This window comes from Anas platyrhynchos, chromosome 1 (genome assembly GCF_047663525.1).
Source record: "Anas platyrhynchos isolate ZD024472 breed Pekin duck chromosome 1, IASCAAS_PekinDuck_T2T, whole genome shotgun sequence".
NCBI lineage: Eukaryota > Metazoa > Chordata > Aves > Anseriformes > Anatidae > Anas > Anas platyrhynchos.
The window spans coordinates 9371960-9391921 of NC_092587.1; the positions used below are offsets into that span (position 1 = coordinate 9371960).

The following is a 19962-nucleotide window of genomic DNA, read 5'->3' on the forward strand; positions in this document are numbered from 1 at the left end:
AGTAGTCTAGCAAACAACTTGTGTTTGCTAAACTTGGCCAATATGATAAAGGCTAAGTGAAAGCAAACACATTATGACAAATGATTTATTTGAGAATATTTTCATTAGACATCATTTTCCTGTTAAACTGTTTCAAAAGAAGTTCCTAAAAAAAATCCAGTACCGTAGATCAAAAATGGAAAATGGAAAGAATGACAAATAATGGCAAGGAGACAGGAAACCCCATGAGATCAAAACAGTTTTAAATAGTTTACCAACTCCTTCCTCTCCATCTACTCTGTAGGATTATTGTATTCTTGCCACTTAAGACCATAACAGCATTTTAAAGAGCTAAGGTGGAGAGTTGTAATATGATGCCTTACAGCCTCTGCGGTATTGGAGAAGAATCAAATGCCATATAAGTCCTATAGCTATGTGATATTTCCAGCAAGTTGATGAATATCTTGAAACATTGCTGTTACAAAAGGAAGTTATTTGTTTAACTTTCTTTGTCCCCTCCCATAATGTCTGGTTTATTAACCTCATTACATTTCCATAAATTATATCTGTATGAAAGGAAATGATTAATTGAAGATTGTTTCCTCGAAAACATTATTCCTGGTCATTAACAGCTTCAGCAAACCATAGTGCTATATAATCTAAATACATTATACTACTTTTAAATAGCCTCATGTTTTATTACTTTGCTCTAAAGTATTATGAGTATAGAGCCCAGGAGGCATCATTACAGGCATTCTGCAACTACACCCTGAGTTTTCTCACTGCATACAGTTGGCCATAAAAATTCTTGTCATGTCCTAGATGTTTTCCTTGATGAATAAAAATGAGGTTTGAACAAAATTTCACAATGAAATTCATTAACTTCACATATTGATATATTAACAGCTGTTAGGATTTAAAGTACAAAAATAATAATAAAAAAAAACTACAAGGGTTGCTTACAAAAATAGAGGCAATGGAGATTTTCCAAAGACATGTTGGTATGGAGAAATTTATCTTTAAGAGTCTTATTATGTTGAAACACCTTAAAGGATCCCAATTTGTAAATGAACAAATTCATTTGCTAATTAAGATATTTTTTTCTTTCCTGATCATTTAAATTTATGTTTCCCTCTTCCCCTTTCCCTTCTCCTTCCCTTCCCCTTCCCCTTCCCCTTTCCCTTCCTTTTTCCTATTTTTCCTTTTTGCCTTTTCCCTTTGCTTTACAGATAATCCAAGTGGTCAGACTGTGGAGGAAAAGATTATCTATGGCGTAGAGAATAGCAGCACTTTTCTTGAGTGCAGTCCAAAATCTCAGCGTGCCATAGTCTACTGGCAATTCCAGAAGCAAAATGATGACCACAAAGAAGAGGTACAGTAGAAAAAAATTAAGAGATACAACTAATCTTTTCTATGAAGATATGTTTGAGTCTCTGTCCTTCCCAGAATAATGTCCATCTTTACTTCAGTTTGCAGTTGTTCTCCTGGAATCTTATTATTTTTCTTGCTCCTCATCATATTCATCCCCTTATTACATAAAATCCCATAAACTCCAAGAGATTTTACTGATCCATATCAGAAAACTTTCGTACTCTGTCCCTGGTTTACTCCTTGTAAAGCATTTTTTTTTGTTTGTTTGATTCTTTGTTTTGTTTTGTTTTGATTTTCATTCAGATATCTTAGATATACTAAAATTCCCTTTCACAGATGATCAACAAAAAGCTAGTATGCTAAGTACCACCTAAAGCATCGTACATGGATTATATTGAACTTAAAAATTACAAAGACCTGAAAGCTGTTGCTACGGAAAAAGAAAAAAAAAAAAAAAAAAGAGAGAGAGAGAGAGAGAGAGAGAGAGAAAGCTGACTATATTAATCTAATTATGCGATGTAAAAGGTAGTCCAACAGGAGTGTTTCCTGTGTGCTGCATGCTCCAAGACTGAACTGCAGATAATACAGACAGAATGAGGAACTGTAGTAGACCCAAGAGTATGAAAACTTGCATATCATTTTCATTAAAAAACAATATTCATAGAGGCAAAACCACTCACTTTCTCTGATTGCATTGCACTAAGCTGACAGATTATTTTCCTCTTGTTACCAACATTCTTACATTATTACTTGGGTTTTTGAGAACCTATTATCCGGGTTCTCAAATCATCTTACTATCCAGCTAGGTCACGTATGTCGTAAGAGAATAATCTACTCTGGTATGTAGAGAGATCAAGCTAGGAAACTAAAACTTGTCTGTTGCATTTAAGTATTTGGAAATATACATGAACTACACTGAAGCACATTTTTTAAAGCATGCATTTAGTTATGTAAACTGATTTATATACTTTTGCTTTTTGCTTTATTTGCATAAATAGTAAAATATTTAGAATTTATTCTTTGTGAGAAGAGCAACAGATGAAAATGTGCCCATTCTTTCCACAGCTCCACATGGATTCAAAAAAGGAAATTATATTTCTAGATATCAGTTCATTCATAAATATACGCTATTTTGGACAGCTACTTGTTGAATATTAAAAATTTCAGATTGAATCCTTATTGTTCTTTTGTAAATTCTCCACTTACCCTGAACCCCCTCCTACAAATTAGACCTTCTGTAGTAGGGAACAATCAAACCTTTCCCACATATATATTTGGGCATAACTGAAAGGTAATAGTAAATGTGTCATCTTTAATTAAGGCAAATGAATCCATGCTGGCTCTGCTGATTAACTGTTGGCATTTTCTCTAATCTTACTGACAATTCCATCTGATTGAGCTGCTACCAATATTATTCAAGTATCAATAAAGACTAAAGAGTAAATTCTTCATCCTCCAAACTCTTTTTGTACCACAAGAATAGTTTGCCCAGAGTATTTGACTCTGCCATAACTGCAGATGACTGGCAAGGGGTATTCCATTTATGTGGGTTTTGGGCTTTTTGGCCAAATTTTACTAGCTGAAATGAACTGTGCTAAGGAACTTGTATGTTAAGAGGATAATTTTGCACATATATGAAAGCAAACTATTGAAATTACCCCTTTTCTCTAATACAGATAAAAGTGGATGATCGAATGATCCGAACAGAGCAAGGTCTGTTGCTACGAAGTCTTCAACGGAGAGACTCTGGTATTTATTTTTGTCATGCTGTGGAGCATGGCTTCATGCAAACTTTGCTCAAAGTGACCTTGGAAGTAATTGATACTGACCACCTGGAAGAGCTGCTCCATAAAGAAGATGATGGTGATGCCTCCAAAACCAAGGATGCTACCAACAGCATGACACCCAGTCAAAAGATCTGGTATAGAGACTTCATGCAGTTAATCAATCACCCCAATCTCAACACAATGGATGAGTTCTGTGAGCAGGTTTGGAAAAGAGACCGCAAACAACGCCGTCAAAGGCCTGCCAATGCGCAGGTGAATACAAATAAGTGGAAGCACCTACAAGAGAATAAAAAAGGTAGGAACAGGAGGACCCATGAATTTGAGAGGGCACCACGGAGTGTCTGAGCTACGTTACCTCTAGGAACCTCATCCAAGTAGAAACTTGTATAGACAGATAACTGGAAAACAAAATGCAATATACATGAACTTTTTCATGGCATTATGTGGATGTTTACAAGAGTGGAAAGTTCAAACAGTTTCCACTAGGTTTAAATAAAATCCATTTCTAACTTTCCTAGTAAGTCCTTTGTCTCTGCTCTGATTCTAAGACCAGAAAGACCGGAGTATCAAGGATGAAAACTCACCTGGACCTAGCTTAATGCTCAAAGAGTTCTCCAAGTATTCAGCAGGCAGGTTTTGCTTTCTCTTTTGCCTGAGATATAGACAAAATGCTGTATTTCATGCTGTCATCTTAAAGAAAAGAAAAACAAAACCCACCTTTCATCATCAGCACTACCACTCCTAGACTTATTATAAAACTGCATGAACTCGTTAAGCTGATGAACGTCTACACACATGATTGGACACAAGGATTTGTTCTTGTTTTGTCTACCAGTTCTCCTGTTTATAAGTACTAGAAGAGGAAAAACAATACTGAATGAGATTGTGGAAATTTGAACAACATATGGAAATTTGAACATCATCTGGAGGAACAAAAAAATTTGGAGTACACTGGCCTACTACTGATGACTTCTTTCAGCTTTGATCTAAAGATGTATTTTATAAAAAATATAATTTAAATGTACAATGGAAAATATGCAGCAAACATTAGCTCTTTTCTAAAATAGATTAGACTTTCTGTCTTAGAAATATTGTACTTCCTAATTATTGGTTTAGAGTTAAAAAAAGTGACAACTTCCAATTATGAGCTGCTTTACTTTTTTGTTTGGAAAATCTTCCAGGGGAACTAGTCACACTGCAGTTCACCTCCTCCCCACTGTCTCAGTAACCTTTATGACATGTAACTTCAAAGCAATTTTAAAACTAAGCTATTTTAACATGAAAGTCACTGTATCGCATGGAAGTCTTCTGCATTCTTTTCTCTAAGTATGGTATTTGAAATGATTGAACTTGTGTAATACCTTGCTATAGACTGAACCAAGTAAGAGGAGAGTGTCGATTTTCAGTTGTATATTTTTTTATTATTATTAAAAAAAAAAAAAAAACAAAAACTAAAAAGCATTAAAATACCTTCTACTAATTACACTCTTGCTTTCTTGGTTCATAAATATTTGTGAATGCTAATATTTAAATAATGTGGCTCATAGACTATCATATATCCACGAGCAAAGCTCACATTCATCTTAAGGTGTTTTGTTCCCAACTCAGTGGTAGAAATATGTCCACACTAGTGATTCTCTGTGCTCCATTCTTTCTGTGGGCCAGATCACCCAAATTCAAAGTACCAGCACTAGGCCACATATATATAACCTCAGAGCCAGCACTCTGTTTCAAAATCAAAGGGACTATTTTATCCCTGGGTGATGTCTGCTGCAGTAGTAAATTGGTGCAGTTCAGTTTAAGACTATTTTATACTAACAGATAATTTGGTCCTGCACTTCTGTGTTATTCTATATACAGGAGAGCAACAGGGTAAAACAGACAATGCACTTGCAACATAAGTGTCAGTTTAGGGATATAAGTAGTGGATTTATTCACCTCAGCACATATGTGCCTTTGGTCCCCAGTTCTATGGTGTCCAGTTCTTTTGAGGTCATCTTTCTCCAGCCTCCTATATTTTACCTTGGTAGAGTCAGTAAATGGCATAATTTCAAGTAATGTCATTGCGGGGAAGATTACTAGAACAAAGTCCTTAGTTTGCTAAAGGAGTTTTTATATAAAAGTGTGTCTGTATTGATGACTGATCTGTTTTGCTGTTATTCACTCCAGATTATTTAATTTATCAATCACAACACTATTGGCCTTATCAGATACAATGTAACACAACCTCTGTGACAGCAACTCTCACAGTATGTCCCCATTTCCTTGCTACTCACTAATTAAAGTATCTTTCTGATTAACAAAACCTTGGCTTCTTGCCTTCACAACAACTGGGTTATCACTGAAGGCCCAATCACTTTAGACTCCTTTGAATCTTTTGCAGGGGATGAACATGCAAGTTTTTTTATGCCATTTAATTTTCTAGCATAAATTCATTGAATAGGGCAGGACAAGTCTGTAAGGCCATGCAAAGTACTTGGGAATTTAGTTTTGAAGCAAGTTTAACTATCTCTTGTGTTTAACTTGACTCTTGTGAACTTTAGTGTGCTGTTAAATTCCCATACTTTCATGATATGCTGAGTAGGGATAAATTAAAACATAGGTTCAACTATGTGCTTTCTTGTACAGAAATATTAATTTTCAGCTCAGCCTATGATTAATTTGTGAGCCTTGTTGTCTGCTGAAGTATTTAATTGTAATCACAGAACACTCTTTAGCTTTTTGTGTAGGGCTATTATGTAGCATCAAGTCATTAGAATCCTGTTTGTTACAAAAAGAAACAGTTTTAAAATGAACCTCAGAGAATTCATTTGAAAAAATATAGATTGATTTTGACAGGCCCTAAATGACTTAGTTTCCTTTTATACATATTAATGGTATTGCCAGGTAACTTTTTTTTTTCTTTACCTTGCTCGTTTTTTCTGCCATTTGCTGAAAAAAATATAAATCCTATAAAAACTAACCTCTTCCACCACTCCTTAAGAAAAAAACAGCTTAAATTAAGTCTGTGTTCTAAGATACGCTTTTCTGTATTAAAAAAAAAAAAAAAAAGTAAGAAAAAAAAGAAAAAAAAAAGATAATTAATGGGAACAAAATTACAGAAGTTGCAATGTTTTTACTATGACCTATCAGTCTAATTGGATAATAGATGTGATCAGATCTTACTGACTTAAATTCAGTCCTCACTGACACGAGTAGTCTTGTTTATGTCTTTGCATTTGCTCATATAAATAAGAGGATAGATGATAAGTCAGCAGCAGAAATTGATGTTTTTCACATTCATATTATCATCAAATTACAACAACATTTAATACTAGTGAAATTAACTATTTTTTTTTCCAAAGAAAATAGGCCTTAATAAATTCCTGGATATAACGATGCCCTGGAGCTTCAATAAAAATCATACCCCCATTTGTGTCATATTTTTTTAACACACCATAAGGATTTAAAATAAAGGTAAAAACAACATTTCTGTAAATCATCAACAAAACCCTCTAAACCTCTAGTTACAGACTTTAGAAAAAGTAAGAAGTTGTGTTTATGCTGGAGAGAAATGAAAAGTTTCATTTATAACCATAAAAAAAAAGTTTTGTTTTAAGACATCCATTTGAAAGGAACAAAAATACATTGAATCTTATTCTTACTCATGTACACTACACTTGCATGGATCACTGAAGATGGGAATTTGTTCAATGTCTCCTAAAAACTGTATGACGATTTTGTTAAACTATAACATCAAACTGAGAAAATGTGCATCTTTGCAGAACAGAGTTAAATCTTAATGACCCAATAAAGTCACTATGTAAAAAAAAAAAATAAATAAAAAATTAAATTAAATGCATGTGAATGCGCATTTACTGATCCTTTTTATGTATTATTTAGTGAATATCAATGGTATGTGTTTAATAGTTCAGCTTTTGCTACCTACACATTAGCCAAAAGAGATGTAAATATTTTTGACTAGATAAGGAGGTACAATGTAAAGTACTGTTATCTAGAGGTACTCCATTTTGGTGTGTTCAGCATAATACTAAAATGCAAGATTTTGCCACACAGGTGATATGGTAGTTTATTTGCTATATCAGTGCCAAAGTTATGTGCTTATTCTTTAAGCACATTCCTTACTGGATAGTAAATAATTCTAATTCTATATCTATCACTTCAATTCAGATGGGAACTAGAAAACTGGAGAGGAAAAATGTAATGAAACTGCTGCTGTAAATTATTTCTTTTAGCATGTATTCAGTTGTTAAATAAACATTTCTTCCAAATATTTGAAGTTCACTGTCTTAACTGTTTATATGGAAATGTGCCCTGTAACCTTCATGAATGTATGGAGTGTATTGCTGCCAATATAATGCTATCAGTGTATATAAGTTCTGTTTACTAAGCCAGAAGGGTTGTTGTTTTTATTAATGGTGTTTATTGTTTCTTTATGAAGAGTACAAACTAGTAAGGCTTGAAATGAAACCTTCAAACTTATCTTCAGCGTATCATTTGACACAGCCTCATGGACTTGTGCAGGTAAAGCTGCACATGCACATAAGCAACCCACTCTGCCCATGAACAAAACTAAGGCAGCCTGGAAGCAATGCAGAAACTAGCAAGTTGCTATGCTTGATGAAATCTACTCTGTATCATTCAAATGGCTTAGTACAGCTACACTGCTTCCTCTTGGAAACTGGCTTGCATAGACAGCAAGTAAAATAAATCAATTTCTGTCTGTTATCAGCATACCCTTGTATTACGCAAATTTACTAGCTGTCTGGAAGTGCCTAAGGGCTTTATCTAAAAGTAGAATGGCATAGCATTAAGCATTGTGCAAACAGATAATGAGATGAATTCTACCATGAAAGACATGAAGTTTAACAATACTTGACAAGAAGTGGGAAAAGAAAGTGTTATTTCCATTTGTCACATAAAGAATTGAAAAAAGAACCAGTAGTACTCAATCATCACTAATTCATTCATCTCTGTCCATGTGCCTCTCTGTAAAGCAAAGATAGAGATGTCTACTTCAAAAGTAAGTTGTACAGTTGCTACTGTCTTTTGAGCATGAAAATAAGCCCTAACAGCAGCCATGTTATTCATTGGTTTGCAAAAGATGTCATCAGATACATCAAAATGGAAAAGATGTGGAGGTCAGTCAATCCACTAACTGAAAGACCAGGGTATTGTTATTATTATTTTTTTTCTGTCTGCCTAGTGCAGGGATTATAAATACTCATAAAGGATGACCCTTGTTTCTGAATATAGCCACACTGTGTCCTTTACTAGAGTACTCTGCAGAGCACAGCTAAACTCATTGTCTTTTGCAACTACTTTGCTACATTGCCAGGAATGTATAATGCCTAGGGTTAACCTTCGTTGACATTGAGTTGGAAGAAAGAAGAAACATTTGTGGTTTAATGCATGTTTATATTCATAGATATATATATATATATTCTAGTGAATCTCTGAAGAACATGTTTGGCAACCTCATCTATAAATTGTTATAAATGTTCCTTTTGTGAAGACTGAAATATACCCTTCTGTTTTCTTACAGGTCACATTCATTGAGCTCTCCATCAAACACATGTTTAATGTGAGGCAAAGTTATGATGTCTTTTTCCAAAGCCTAAAACAAAAGGACTATTCTCTTCAGGATGCTCAGTATCAGGATTCAAGTAGATCAGAGTATTAGTGAACCATCCAGTTTCTTTGCTCCCCATAAATACTTGAGTGAAAGGTTGGAGGAGCTTCATAGTAAAAAACAGAAACCATAGAGGACAGGACTTTGGGGAAACTTTTTTGTCCTGGAACTTATCAAAAGCTGACATTTTGGACAACATCAGGATGATCTGAGCTAAATCCCAAAGCTCTAGTCAAACAGTTTCCATACTGAAAAACTTTCACTGCGGTTAAGAAAGCAACTTTCCTTTCTCTCATAGTATTTTCTCACCCCTATAGAAAATAGGACTCTTACCTCAATAGTAACCCATATTGGTCATTAACCATCCTTAGAAGTCCTTTGTTACCTTTGTAGAAACTCGAGAAGTTGGGGCTATTCTGGACCAGCCCCCTGAGGCAGCAGGTTGTAAGCAAGCAATATGGACACTAATGCCATGCTGAAGGCTAAAATGTAAGGAAATTCAAGAAATTTTAAGTGTGAGGAAGGTCCTATTCCATACTGCTGTGTACTGCTACAGGCCTCTCTAGCCATGAGCTGGAGTCAGTGTTTGCAGGCTTGATCAGTCCTTTCTGAATTGCTGTTTATTTGTTTATTTAATCCTTGATCATCTTTAGTTTCTTTCCAGATGTAGACATCTCTGCCTTGTGAAATAACCTAGCATACCCTAACAATACATCTGATTTTGTCCAGCTGACCCTGTTTAGTTGACACAGTAAAGCTTGAAAAAAAAAAAAAAAAAAAAAAAAAAAAAAGTACACCTAACCTATTCCTAAGAATTAACGTGGACAGAATCGTAACCTTTTTTTCTTTGAGTGTAGAAAGCCTGATAAACAAACAAACAAAAAACCTAGTCACTCACCCTGAGTGCAAGCCTGCCATGTCTACCAATACACTAAAAAGTACTGTTGAGCTGCATCTGAGGCATGTTGAATTGATTTTGAAATATGAATCTTTCTTTGGATACAGACCCAATACTTTTTCAGACCATTCCACCTTACAGACTGGTATAAATTAAATCTGATAGTCTATTCTGTGAACAAAATTTTACATCCCTGAGAATGGGGTATCCCTGGACCTTCATTAATTTATGCTTCATACAAATATATTATACTCACTTCTGTAGGGGTTTCATGCTTCATCTTTTCTTGTGTGTTAGAGATGCATATTCCTGCATGGAGACAGGATAAAGAAGTCATGGCAATTCTGGTAGATATTCCAATGTATCACATAAATATCAAATACAGCTAGATTTGAATTTCTCATCTCTTTCTGTAGCTGAGAGCAGGAGACAAAATAAATGCAGATATTTCAGCTATGTTCTGCAATGACCAATCCCTTAGGCCCTTCAGTCTCATGTCAACTTTTTTCCTGGTTTGCAGAATTCCATAGAAAATTCCACAGAAAAATGCATTCCTATAAACTCTGTTTTCTCTGAATAATGCCACATTGAACAGCTCAATAAACCAGAACAAACAGACAGACTATGTAAGTTCCTCTGAAGAAGGCTTAACTTTCCTCTTCTGTTTGTTATTTTATTATACTATCACCATGGGTGCTCTTTTCCCTAGGGTTTTGTCAGGAATTCCATTATAAATCCCAGTTTCTAGGGATTTATAGTTTTGTCTAAGCTGATTTACAGGTTAAAGGTTTTATATCCTGGATTTTAAAAGCTTTTAATCCAGAAATGGTTTTACAGTTCCTAAAAGAAAATGGCTAAATTGTGTTGAATTCAGTTTTGAAGGCAAGAAAAAATAATGTGAGGGGGTTGTTTTGGAGACTGTTCTGAAGGAAAAAAAAAAAAAAAAAAAAAAAAAAAAAAAAAAAAGGAGCAAAGTAAAGCTCAGTGAGCATAATAAAAGCTTCTCATCTCACTGGCCTTTAATTTTCGTTTTGAAAACATCTACATAAGGACCAGAGGTCCTAAATCAGACAAACACTGGAGCATAGTTTTGCATACATATTTGTGACTTAAAGATATGCTGCTGCTCATACTGTGCTCTCTGTAGTGGTAGGCTTTCTCGCTTCATGCAACTCCCTTCATATTAATCAAGCAAAGATGATTTTTAAATTTCTATTCTATGTAAAGATAATGTAAGCTCAAGTCTTGCACCTGTTTAATAGCTGACTTCCACTGTAGAAGAAAATAATTGTTTGTGCTGTTTTTTGTGCTAGGTAGGAAAAAATGTTTTTTTTTGTTGTTCTGATGGAATTGAAATGTAAAGGCTGCAACTGATCCACACCTGTTAGAGCACTGCAGAATTCTCACACAATTTTCCTTTATTAATGCAACTATATGCAAACACCAGTCTTATAAATATGTCAATACTTCTAAAAATCAACAAATTGATATTTTTTGTCTTTAATGCTAACCAGCACACTTAGCTAGATCCTCACCCAAATAAATAAAGCTGTGTGTTCCACCACCTTTTTTGTTGACTGGAATTTATCAAACGTTAGGGGTACTGAAAGATATGCTTCAATCCTTGTGCTATTCACTGTGGTTCAAAACGTTACTTATGAAAGATAAACAATTTAATGCCAGTGAAAATCAATTGAATGTAACAAGGCTTCAAACTATGGTAAATATTTAACATATTATACATCTCTGTTATCTTCACTAGCTAGAGGGGGAGATATGGTTGAATGTAGAAGAATTAAAATATTTATAGTTAAGTCCGCTGTTGCACGTCAAAATAGCAGACACAATGCAGTTAAAAAAATCTTATTTGGACACTGAGTAAAACACATGAATGCCCAGCAAATAATGGTTCTTTGTCTCCTAGAAATTCTCCTATCTGGTACTCACTGTGCTTTGACAATATGTCGATGATTGTATACGTTGTTGACTGTTAGAAAAGTGTCTCTGCTTGATGCACCCCAGGACACAGTTGACCCCCCAGCTGCCAAGTCATAGAGCTGTCTCATATTCAACTTACTGTCAATCAAAACCCCCAGATCCCTTTCTGAAGCCCTGCTCATATTGTTGGTGATTGCCCAGCTCTCTAATTTCTCCAGATCTCTGTGCCAGGCCTCACCACCCAGTTTGGTATCATCAATGAACATGCTCAAAAAAAACTTTGTCTTTCATCAAAATCATTGATGATCCAAATTTTATGATATATTTTTGGTTTATTTTCAGTAACTATTTTGTTCTTCCAGAGATCTTGTTTTCAAAGAAGCATGTTTTCCAAATATGAAATGAATGAATGTTCTTTTGCTATATGTAGCTGAGAAAGGGTCAGAAAATAACGCTTCTCTCTTAAGAATTCTTATTTTCCTCTGAAACTGTTATTTTGCAGATAAAAGAATTTGATTAACTTCTGATAACATCTAAGATAACAGTTTCTTAGATAAACTAAACTCTGGAGTTCTTAAGAGACTTTTTGTTAAATCTTGAACAATAGGCATCGTACTCCTTTAACAGACTTATTCTCTTAGATCTCTTAAGTACTTTAGAAAATTCCTCAGAGAAAATGTAATCATTATTCATTTTTCAAAACATAAGAGCATTAGTATGCTGAGTCAAGTCCATCTTGTCAAACTACCAGTATGAAACACTGGACAAAATCAATGTATACATAAGTCTATAACAACAACAACAAAATATATATATATAGTGATAATTTCTCTGAATAGTCTCCTAGCTTTGAACAGTATGCATCCCAGGAACCTCCTAGTTCAGAGACAGTTTCTATGCACTGATGCAATCCTTATTGGATTTCTATTCTGTGAACTCTGTCCAACCTCTATGCAAATATTTACCATATACAATATCTTTTTGGTAAGTAGTTTCACATCTTTAACCTACCATATAATGGCTGATATTTTATACTGTATTGTCTGAACTTGTTAGATGCAAACTTCATTCAATTACATGCCTTCTTACCCCCCCAAATTTGTACTAGGATAGTCCCTGAGTAATCACTCCATAATCACCCTCTTCATGCCTCTTAAATAACTACAGTAGAAGATTCATTCATCTATTGTTTTCTGCCACAGATGTGATTCCAAAATCTAATTGCTTTTAAAGTTTGCTAATTGTATTCTGTGTGCTTGATATTCTGTATGTATTTCTGTTAAACAATACTTTGCTTCTTGTCCTAATATTAATAGCACTTGCATTTGATACAGTTCAATGTGTTCTGTTTTTTGTTTGTTTGTTTGTTTGGTTTTTTGTTTGTTTTTTTGTGAACAATTTCTTGATTATGAAACTCTAAGCTATAGTCTATACCTCCACATTGTGACATGTTTTGTAAGTGAACACATCAGACCACTAAATCATAGAATCATAAAATAGTTTGAATTGGAAGAGACCTTAAAGATCTTCTGATTCCAAACCTCCTGCCAAGGGCAGGGAGACCTTCCACTAGATCAGACTGCCCAAAGCTCAACCTGACCTTGAACACTTTCAAGAATGGGGCATCCACAGCTTCTCAGGGTAACCTGTCCCAGTGCCTCACTACTCTCTGAATAAAGAATGTTTTCCTTATATATAATCTAAATTTACCCTCTTTTAGTTTAAAGCCCTTGTCCTATCACTACACTGCCTGAAGTGTCCCTCCCCAGCTTTCCTGTAGGCCCCCTTTAAGGGCCTCTCAAATAAGGTCTCTTAAATAAGGTCTCTCAAGAGCCTTCTCTTCTCCAGGCTGAACGTCCCCATCTCTCTCAGCCTGTCTTCATAGGAAAGGTGCTCCAGCCCTCTGATCATCTTTGTGGCCCTCCTCTGGACCTGATTGAGTTCAGAGGAGACAAATCTGCGTCTTTGTTATGCTGTAGTCCTAGGGATAAACACAGTACTCCAGGTGGGGTGTCACAAAAGAGAAATACAAATATTATTTAGTATACCTCCAGTTAGAGTATAAGGATACTTACTTATAAATGACAACAAATTCTGTATAAGTGTCGGATATTAAAAACTCAGCAATCCCTAAAGAGATATTTAAATGTAGTATTCATTAATATTTTTTAATTTATTAGTGTATATTTTGAGGGTGTAAAAGGCCTATAAATTGTCACATTTAATCATACCATACATAAATAAGATGACCTGTACAAAAAGTGTAAATACAACCCCAGGCAAGAAGAAGGAGGTCAACATGGCAATCAGCTGGGAATAAACCCCCAGAAATAGTGAGATACCAGTGATTAGTCTAATATGCAACTTCTTTACCACAACAGTTACCCAATTGCCAAGTATTGTCATACTAACAGAGAAAACTAACAAAGATGTTTTAACCGAAGGCTTTGTAAGAAAACTGATTGCACAGCTGAACTCAGTAGAACAATGTAAAAATTAGGAGTATACTTCTTCTGTCATTATCCATTTTATTTTTATAAGCATCATGGGAAACCAATTATGATGACAGCTGTGAAAAGTCATTAAAAATTGTACTCATTATCACTTGTTTCAGATTACCCATATGAGGAATAACCAAAAAAAAACAACAAAAAAGCCATGATTCTATATGCATAGTATAGCTTACTATCTTGTTAATTTATTCTCACTGGTCTTTAAAAACAAACAAATTCAGTAAATAATAAACAGATTATATTGATAAGAAACAACTTTTCCTCTAGAAATACCATTTGTATCCATGAAAGGATAAGGATCATTTTATATCATTTATAGTATGCTTTATGCTTCCCTCCTATGCAACTTCCAAAAATACTTTTGGGACATTATTGTTTAATGTGTGATTGCTGTGTCTTCAAAAGTGAGTGTAGAGGTTGAAGTGGATGTCAGCGGATATATATGAACATTTAGCACATTGACCAAAACTAGAATATATTATTAGAGGGGAATAGCAGAAGACTGAAAGAGGCAAGACAACTGTATATATTTAAAACCACAGTGATTATTTATCTTGGCATTTGTTCATAACTGTTAGATTAAAAGTTATATTAAAACCATTATATTAAATAAAAGTATTATTTATTATATCTTCATGAACAGTAGCTTCTTTAATGCATTAGAGAAATAGCCAAAATGCCTCCAATATTTAATTAAAAGCATGTATATTTTTCCTATATACTTTTTTTGTAAGTGGTCTTTCAGTTACTGAGATACTTTAAATATCACAAGAAATGGCACAGCTTTTTGTAGAGAAAGAGTCATCAAATGAAACAACTTCTTAAACCATTGGATTTCCCTTAGAATTTTTAATTTGACCAACCTTTGGGGGTTTAGAGTTATTACAATCTTAACAGAGTTAACACAGCTGATTTTTTATTAGTTGTATACAATCCTAGAAAATTTTTCAGGCATATACTCAGAATGTGTTTTGATCTATATAGGCACTTAAGTAACATATATTGCTACATCTTCCATAACAGATTTCTTTCTTCTTTACAACACACGTAGTGCTCTCACTGCTCTACATTTGGGAACTCAGGCCAAGGATAAACAGAGTGGTTTGGTAATATTACCTATGTGAAATCAGAAAATTAACCCAGCTTTTCCAAGTCTGAAACCACAAGACTGTGCATTCTTCCTAAATAAATAGATTTGTAATGTGTATTTCCACATGCCTTATATTACCTTAGAATTATTTGCAAAATATGCAACATCTACAAAATAACCTAAGTTCCATACCACGTTTTCTGTCTGACTTAAAACTTTTTTTTTTGTATATACTTAACAAAGCTTTTCATTTTTTTTCCCTATATTCTTTCTCCTTTTAAAACATATCTTGTTTCAGAGCTGATATTGTATGAACCATGAGTTCAAGCCAGCTCCATATAAACTACATGATATCTTTCAAACATATGAAATATATTTGATCAACTCTCTGGAAAATATTCTTTTTCCATATGGGCTAGTTTTCACATAGGGAGTTTTGTGTTTCTATGAAGAACATAGCACGTTCAGACAAAAATAATAGGTAAGGAGTTGCAAACCACTGAGTGGGAGAAGCAGGTGTCCGACTGGATTTTCACATAGGAAGGTCATAAAGGTCACTGATGGTGATGAGGTCTCAGAGATTCCCAAATCCTCATAAAACTATTCCTTCCTTTCCCAACACACTAATTTTTTACTGCTTTTGATAATACAGTGACTCAGAAAGTAAAACCTGTTTTTTAATCCTTTGATTGTCAGAAACAAAATGACAACAATTTTCTGAACTGACATTTATTAGGGCAAAACAAGAATATTTACTAAGGTCCTCACCAAAAAAAAATTCTTGCATTGGTGTGTCAATGTTTGTCTTTCTGGTGTCACACTAGAAACTCAACAAAAATGTAATAGTAGTAAAATTGCAAATATGTCTTTCCCAACTGTCCTAAAATGGGAGTGCAGACCTTGTCTAGTAGAGAACAAAGTGATGTCAGCCCATTAGTGAATGTTTGATGGTCACTTCCTTCTTCCTTCCATTTCCCACAAAGTGGTAGCTTACATCCATATGAGTTAGGTGATTATCTTAATCTTCTTTCCGTTTATATGATTTACTTTTGGTTACAATTTTCTAGAAGGATTTGACTGGTGTTTTCATCCACCTGGAGTTCTCTTTGTGAAATATACTTCATCATTTGATTTCCCTAGTTCGCTTAAATTTTTTATAAGCAAACAATTGTTTTTGCAAAAGAGAATGCAATCCTTGTAGGGAATAATCTGAGTGAGATCACAGAATCAGAGAATCACAAAATCATAGAATGGTTTGGGTTGGAAGGTCCGTTAAAGCTCATAGAATGGTTTGTCTTAAATCACCTAGTTCCAAACCCCTGTCATGGGCAGGGACACCTTCAATTAGATCAGGTTGTCCGAAGCCCCATCCAACCTGGCCTTGAACACTTCCAGGGATGGACAGCTTCTCTGGGAAACATGTTCCAGTACTGCACCACTCTCTGAGTAAAAAATGTCTTCCTTATATCTAATCTAAACTTATCATCTTTTAGTTTAAAGCAGTTACACCACGCCCTATCACTACACTGCCTGACAAAGTATCTCTCCCCATCTTTCCTGTAGGCCCCTTTTAAGGATTGAAAAGCTGCAATAAGGTGTCCCCAGAGCCTTCTCTTCTCCAGACTGAACATCCCCAGCTCTCTCAACCTGTCTTCATAGGAGAGATGCTCCAGCCCTCTGATCATCTTCATGACCCTCCTCTGGATCCTCTCTAACAGGTCTATGTCTTTCCTATCCTGTAGGCACCAGAGCTGAGCGCAGTGTTCCAGGTCAGGGTCTCATGAGAGCCAAATAGAGGGGAAGAATCACCTCCCTTGACCCACTAGGTACACTTTTGATGCAGCCCAAGGTACAATTGTATTTCTCATTGAGACGACAATGTCATGATTTGCATCTACAAGTTCTTCTTGCGCACTCAGTGCCCAACTTCTATGTGTGCTTAGGATCGCCCCAACCCAGGACCTTGTACTTGTCCTTGTTGAACTTTAGGAGTTTTTCATGGGCCTGTTTCTTGAGCTTGTCCAGGTCCATCTGGGTGGCATCCCTTCCTTCCATCATGTTAATCACACCACTCCTCTTAGTGTCATCAGCAAACTTGCTGAGGGTGTGCTTTACCCCAATGTCCATGTTATCAACACAGATGTAAATAGCAGTCATTCCAATACTGACCCCTGAGGAACACCACTCATCACTGTGATATCCTGGAAACAAATATCATAACCTTATTTGATCATTCTACTACTATTGTTTCTCTGTCTTAATGGAGGAGACTTGGAGGACCTACTGAATATTAATGAATAGTGAAGCTATTATATTAATTGAACACCATAAATATTACTATTCTTTGAGTACATAGACATAATGTACCAACAACACTATGCAGAAGCACAGCGGTTTTCAGACAGCCGTATCAGTTAACAACATAGACATATCACATGATTTTATTTTTTTTAAGATTTAGCTTTTGGTAAATCTACATCTGTTTTTTCACAGGAAAAATTGGCTGAGAGGAACTATGGAAAAACAGTGACTGTATTTTCTTACATATAATCAGATAACCCACATCCCTCCAGAAGTATTGCTCTTTGAAAGTAAGATGAGCAGATAACCCACATCTCAAGTCAACTTTAGTGTGAGAAATCACAAGCAGGGACACTACTGACGAAGACATAGAAGGTCCAGGATATAAGAAACAGCAAGACACTGTGGTAAATATCTCATGCATTAGCTGAGTACATGTGTAATTCACACTGTGTCTGTTGTTAAGAAGTTTTGCTGTTAAGCAGCTCTAAATGGCTATGAATGAAAGTACAGCATCAGGTTAAAAAACAGTTTCAACCTCAAACCAGAAGAGAGCTGAAGTGGAACAGATGGGCAACCAGACTCCTTTAAGTGAGGAAGCTTAGCTAATGGGGCCTTTGTTTTGCGTTGGCAGGACTCAAGACAGATGTACAAGAAAGTATTTTCTTTTTCAGATTAGTTAGTCACTTCCACATTTTGTTACAGGATAAGTGCAGTAACTGGATGTCATTTATGATAACTATAAATTACAAGGAAATTAGTACAATTAAACAGTGGAAAAATATTAAATTCTATACTATACACATGAAGGGTAAGAGCCTTTGCCCCAGACAAAGGCATATTAATGAAATGTTATGTTCCCAACTGCTTTTCTTAAGTTGGTGTTTTCATGAGAAAGAATCAGGAAAAATAAAAATAAATAAATCTATAGAAGAGCATAAAAATAATAATTAAAAAAATAATTAAAAACACACACAAAAAAAAACCCACCACCACCAACAACAAAACACACCCAATGTCAACACCACCAGCAACAAAAATGCTTAAAATAAGTACTCAGATTTTGACTTTGAGAAGAGTTGTGAGAACATGAACTGATTTTACTGCTGCTTGGAAAGAAATTCAATATTTTAGCAAAATTTTTGTTGTATTTTTTTTCTAGCTATTTGACTCTTATTCTGTTGAGTAAAACAAAACTTTGCATATTCTTTGTAAAAAAGTTTACATTAAAAATGAAAAAGAAAATATGCCATTCTACCTCCTTTAAATTTTTCTCCACACAGAAAATACCCACAAGTCCTAAATTTGGTTAAATACTTGAAATAGACGGGATGCTTCTACTGTAAGGTTTTTGGGTGTGTTGGTCACTATGGCTAGTTTTACAGAACAGATTAAATATTCTAGTTGCATTGTTGTTGGGTGACCCTGTGGATATGTGGCACACCACGGTACATTCACTCCATTCAAGAGAGGTGAAGGCAGGAAGTTTGATCTTGAAATGAGGTCTACTCTAGCAGACCAGTTTGAGGGGACTGACTGATGTCAAAAAAAAGAAAACTGAAGTCTGAACCTTGATGCCAGTACTAGTCTCCTGCACAGAGGCTCTACACAGCTGGCTCAGAAACCCTGAATAAGCACCTCTTCAAAAAATGAAAATACTTCTATCTACTACACAGATATTATAAACACATTTTATTATGTAAGAAAACAAAAACAAAACAAACAAACAAACAAACAAACAAAAAAAAAAAAACAACAAAAAAGAAGGTTACAATTACTACTAACTAAAATTTATCATACACATATTTACTTACCCATTTGTGTGTCATTTATAGACATCATCATTGTCCCAGCTCGGTACGTTATTTGCTGATGTTATATTAATTCAAGACCATTGTAACTGTTTTTGTAACTATTTTGAAATAAAACTTCCCCCCATCACTGCCAAATCTTCCTCTCTTCTCTGACGCAGCCCAGCTGGTGTTTATTGCAATCTAGGATATTAAAGGTGGTAAGAGTTTTACTTTTATGTCCTTGTCTTATAAATAGAGGGTGTGCTACAAGGCACCAGCACATAAGGTCTATCAGGACTTATTTTTTTTTTTTAAGCCTTAGGCTGGCTCCAGTGTGGGTGATAGGTTTCCCTCTCCAAATACAGTGTTGACAATTTCTATCAACAAAGACTCTAAGAATATGGGCATCTTCCACCTGGCATGATAGGCATGAGCTCAAAACAGAGACAATGACTCAGATTTCCTTTAACACACCTTACTTTCTGATATCTGAATTGGAAGGAAGTTGGTATGTGTTTTGGCCATGGCTCAGTGGATGGTTGATGCTGTCTGGGGATGTATTTCAGATGTAATTGCTCTCTAAGATTTTTGTACTTCACTAATGTAGAGCTAGGCTTCAGGGTGGCTTGCATTCAGATTGCATTGGTAGAAAGTGAGGAT

General features: G+C 35.1%; 1 protein-coding gene across 8 annotated transcripts in view; it reads left to right on the plus strand.

Annotated features, from left to right (window-relative positions):
* The window catches only part of SEMA3A (semaphorin 3A), a 346181-nt gene extending 338771 nt beyond the window's left edge, over nucleotides 1-7410 (plus strand). For all 8 annotated transcript variants that reach the window (XM_072026340.1, XM_038179761.2, XM_072026369.1 and 5 more), the window contains 2 exons: nucleotides 1209-1351; nucleotides 3027-7410. In XM_072026340.1, coding sequence (XP_071882441.1) covers nucleotides 1209-1351; nucleotides 3027-3482 — 599 coding nt within the window. In that variant the 3' untranslated portion in view covers nucleotides 3483-7410. The remainder of the gene's footprint in view (nucleotides 1-1208; nucleotides 1352-3026) is intronic.
* Nucleotides 7411-19962: the final 12552 nt, after the last annotated feature.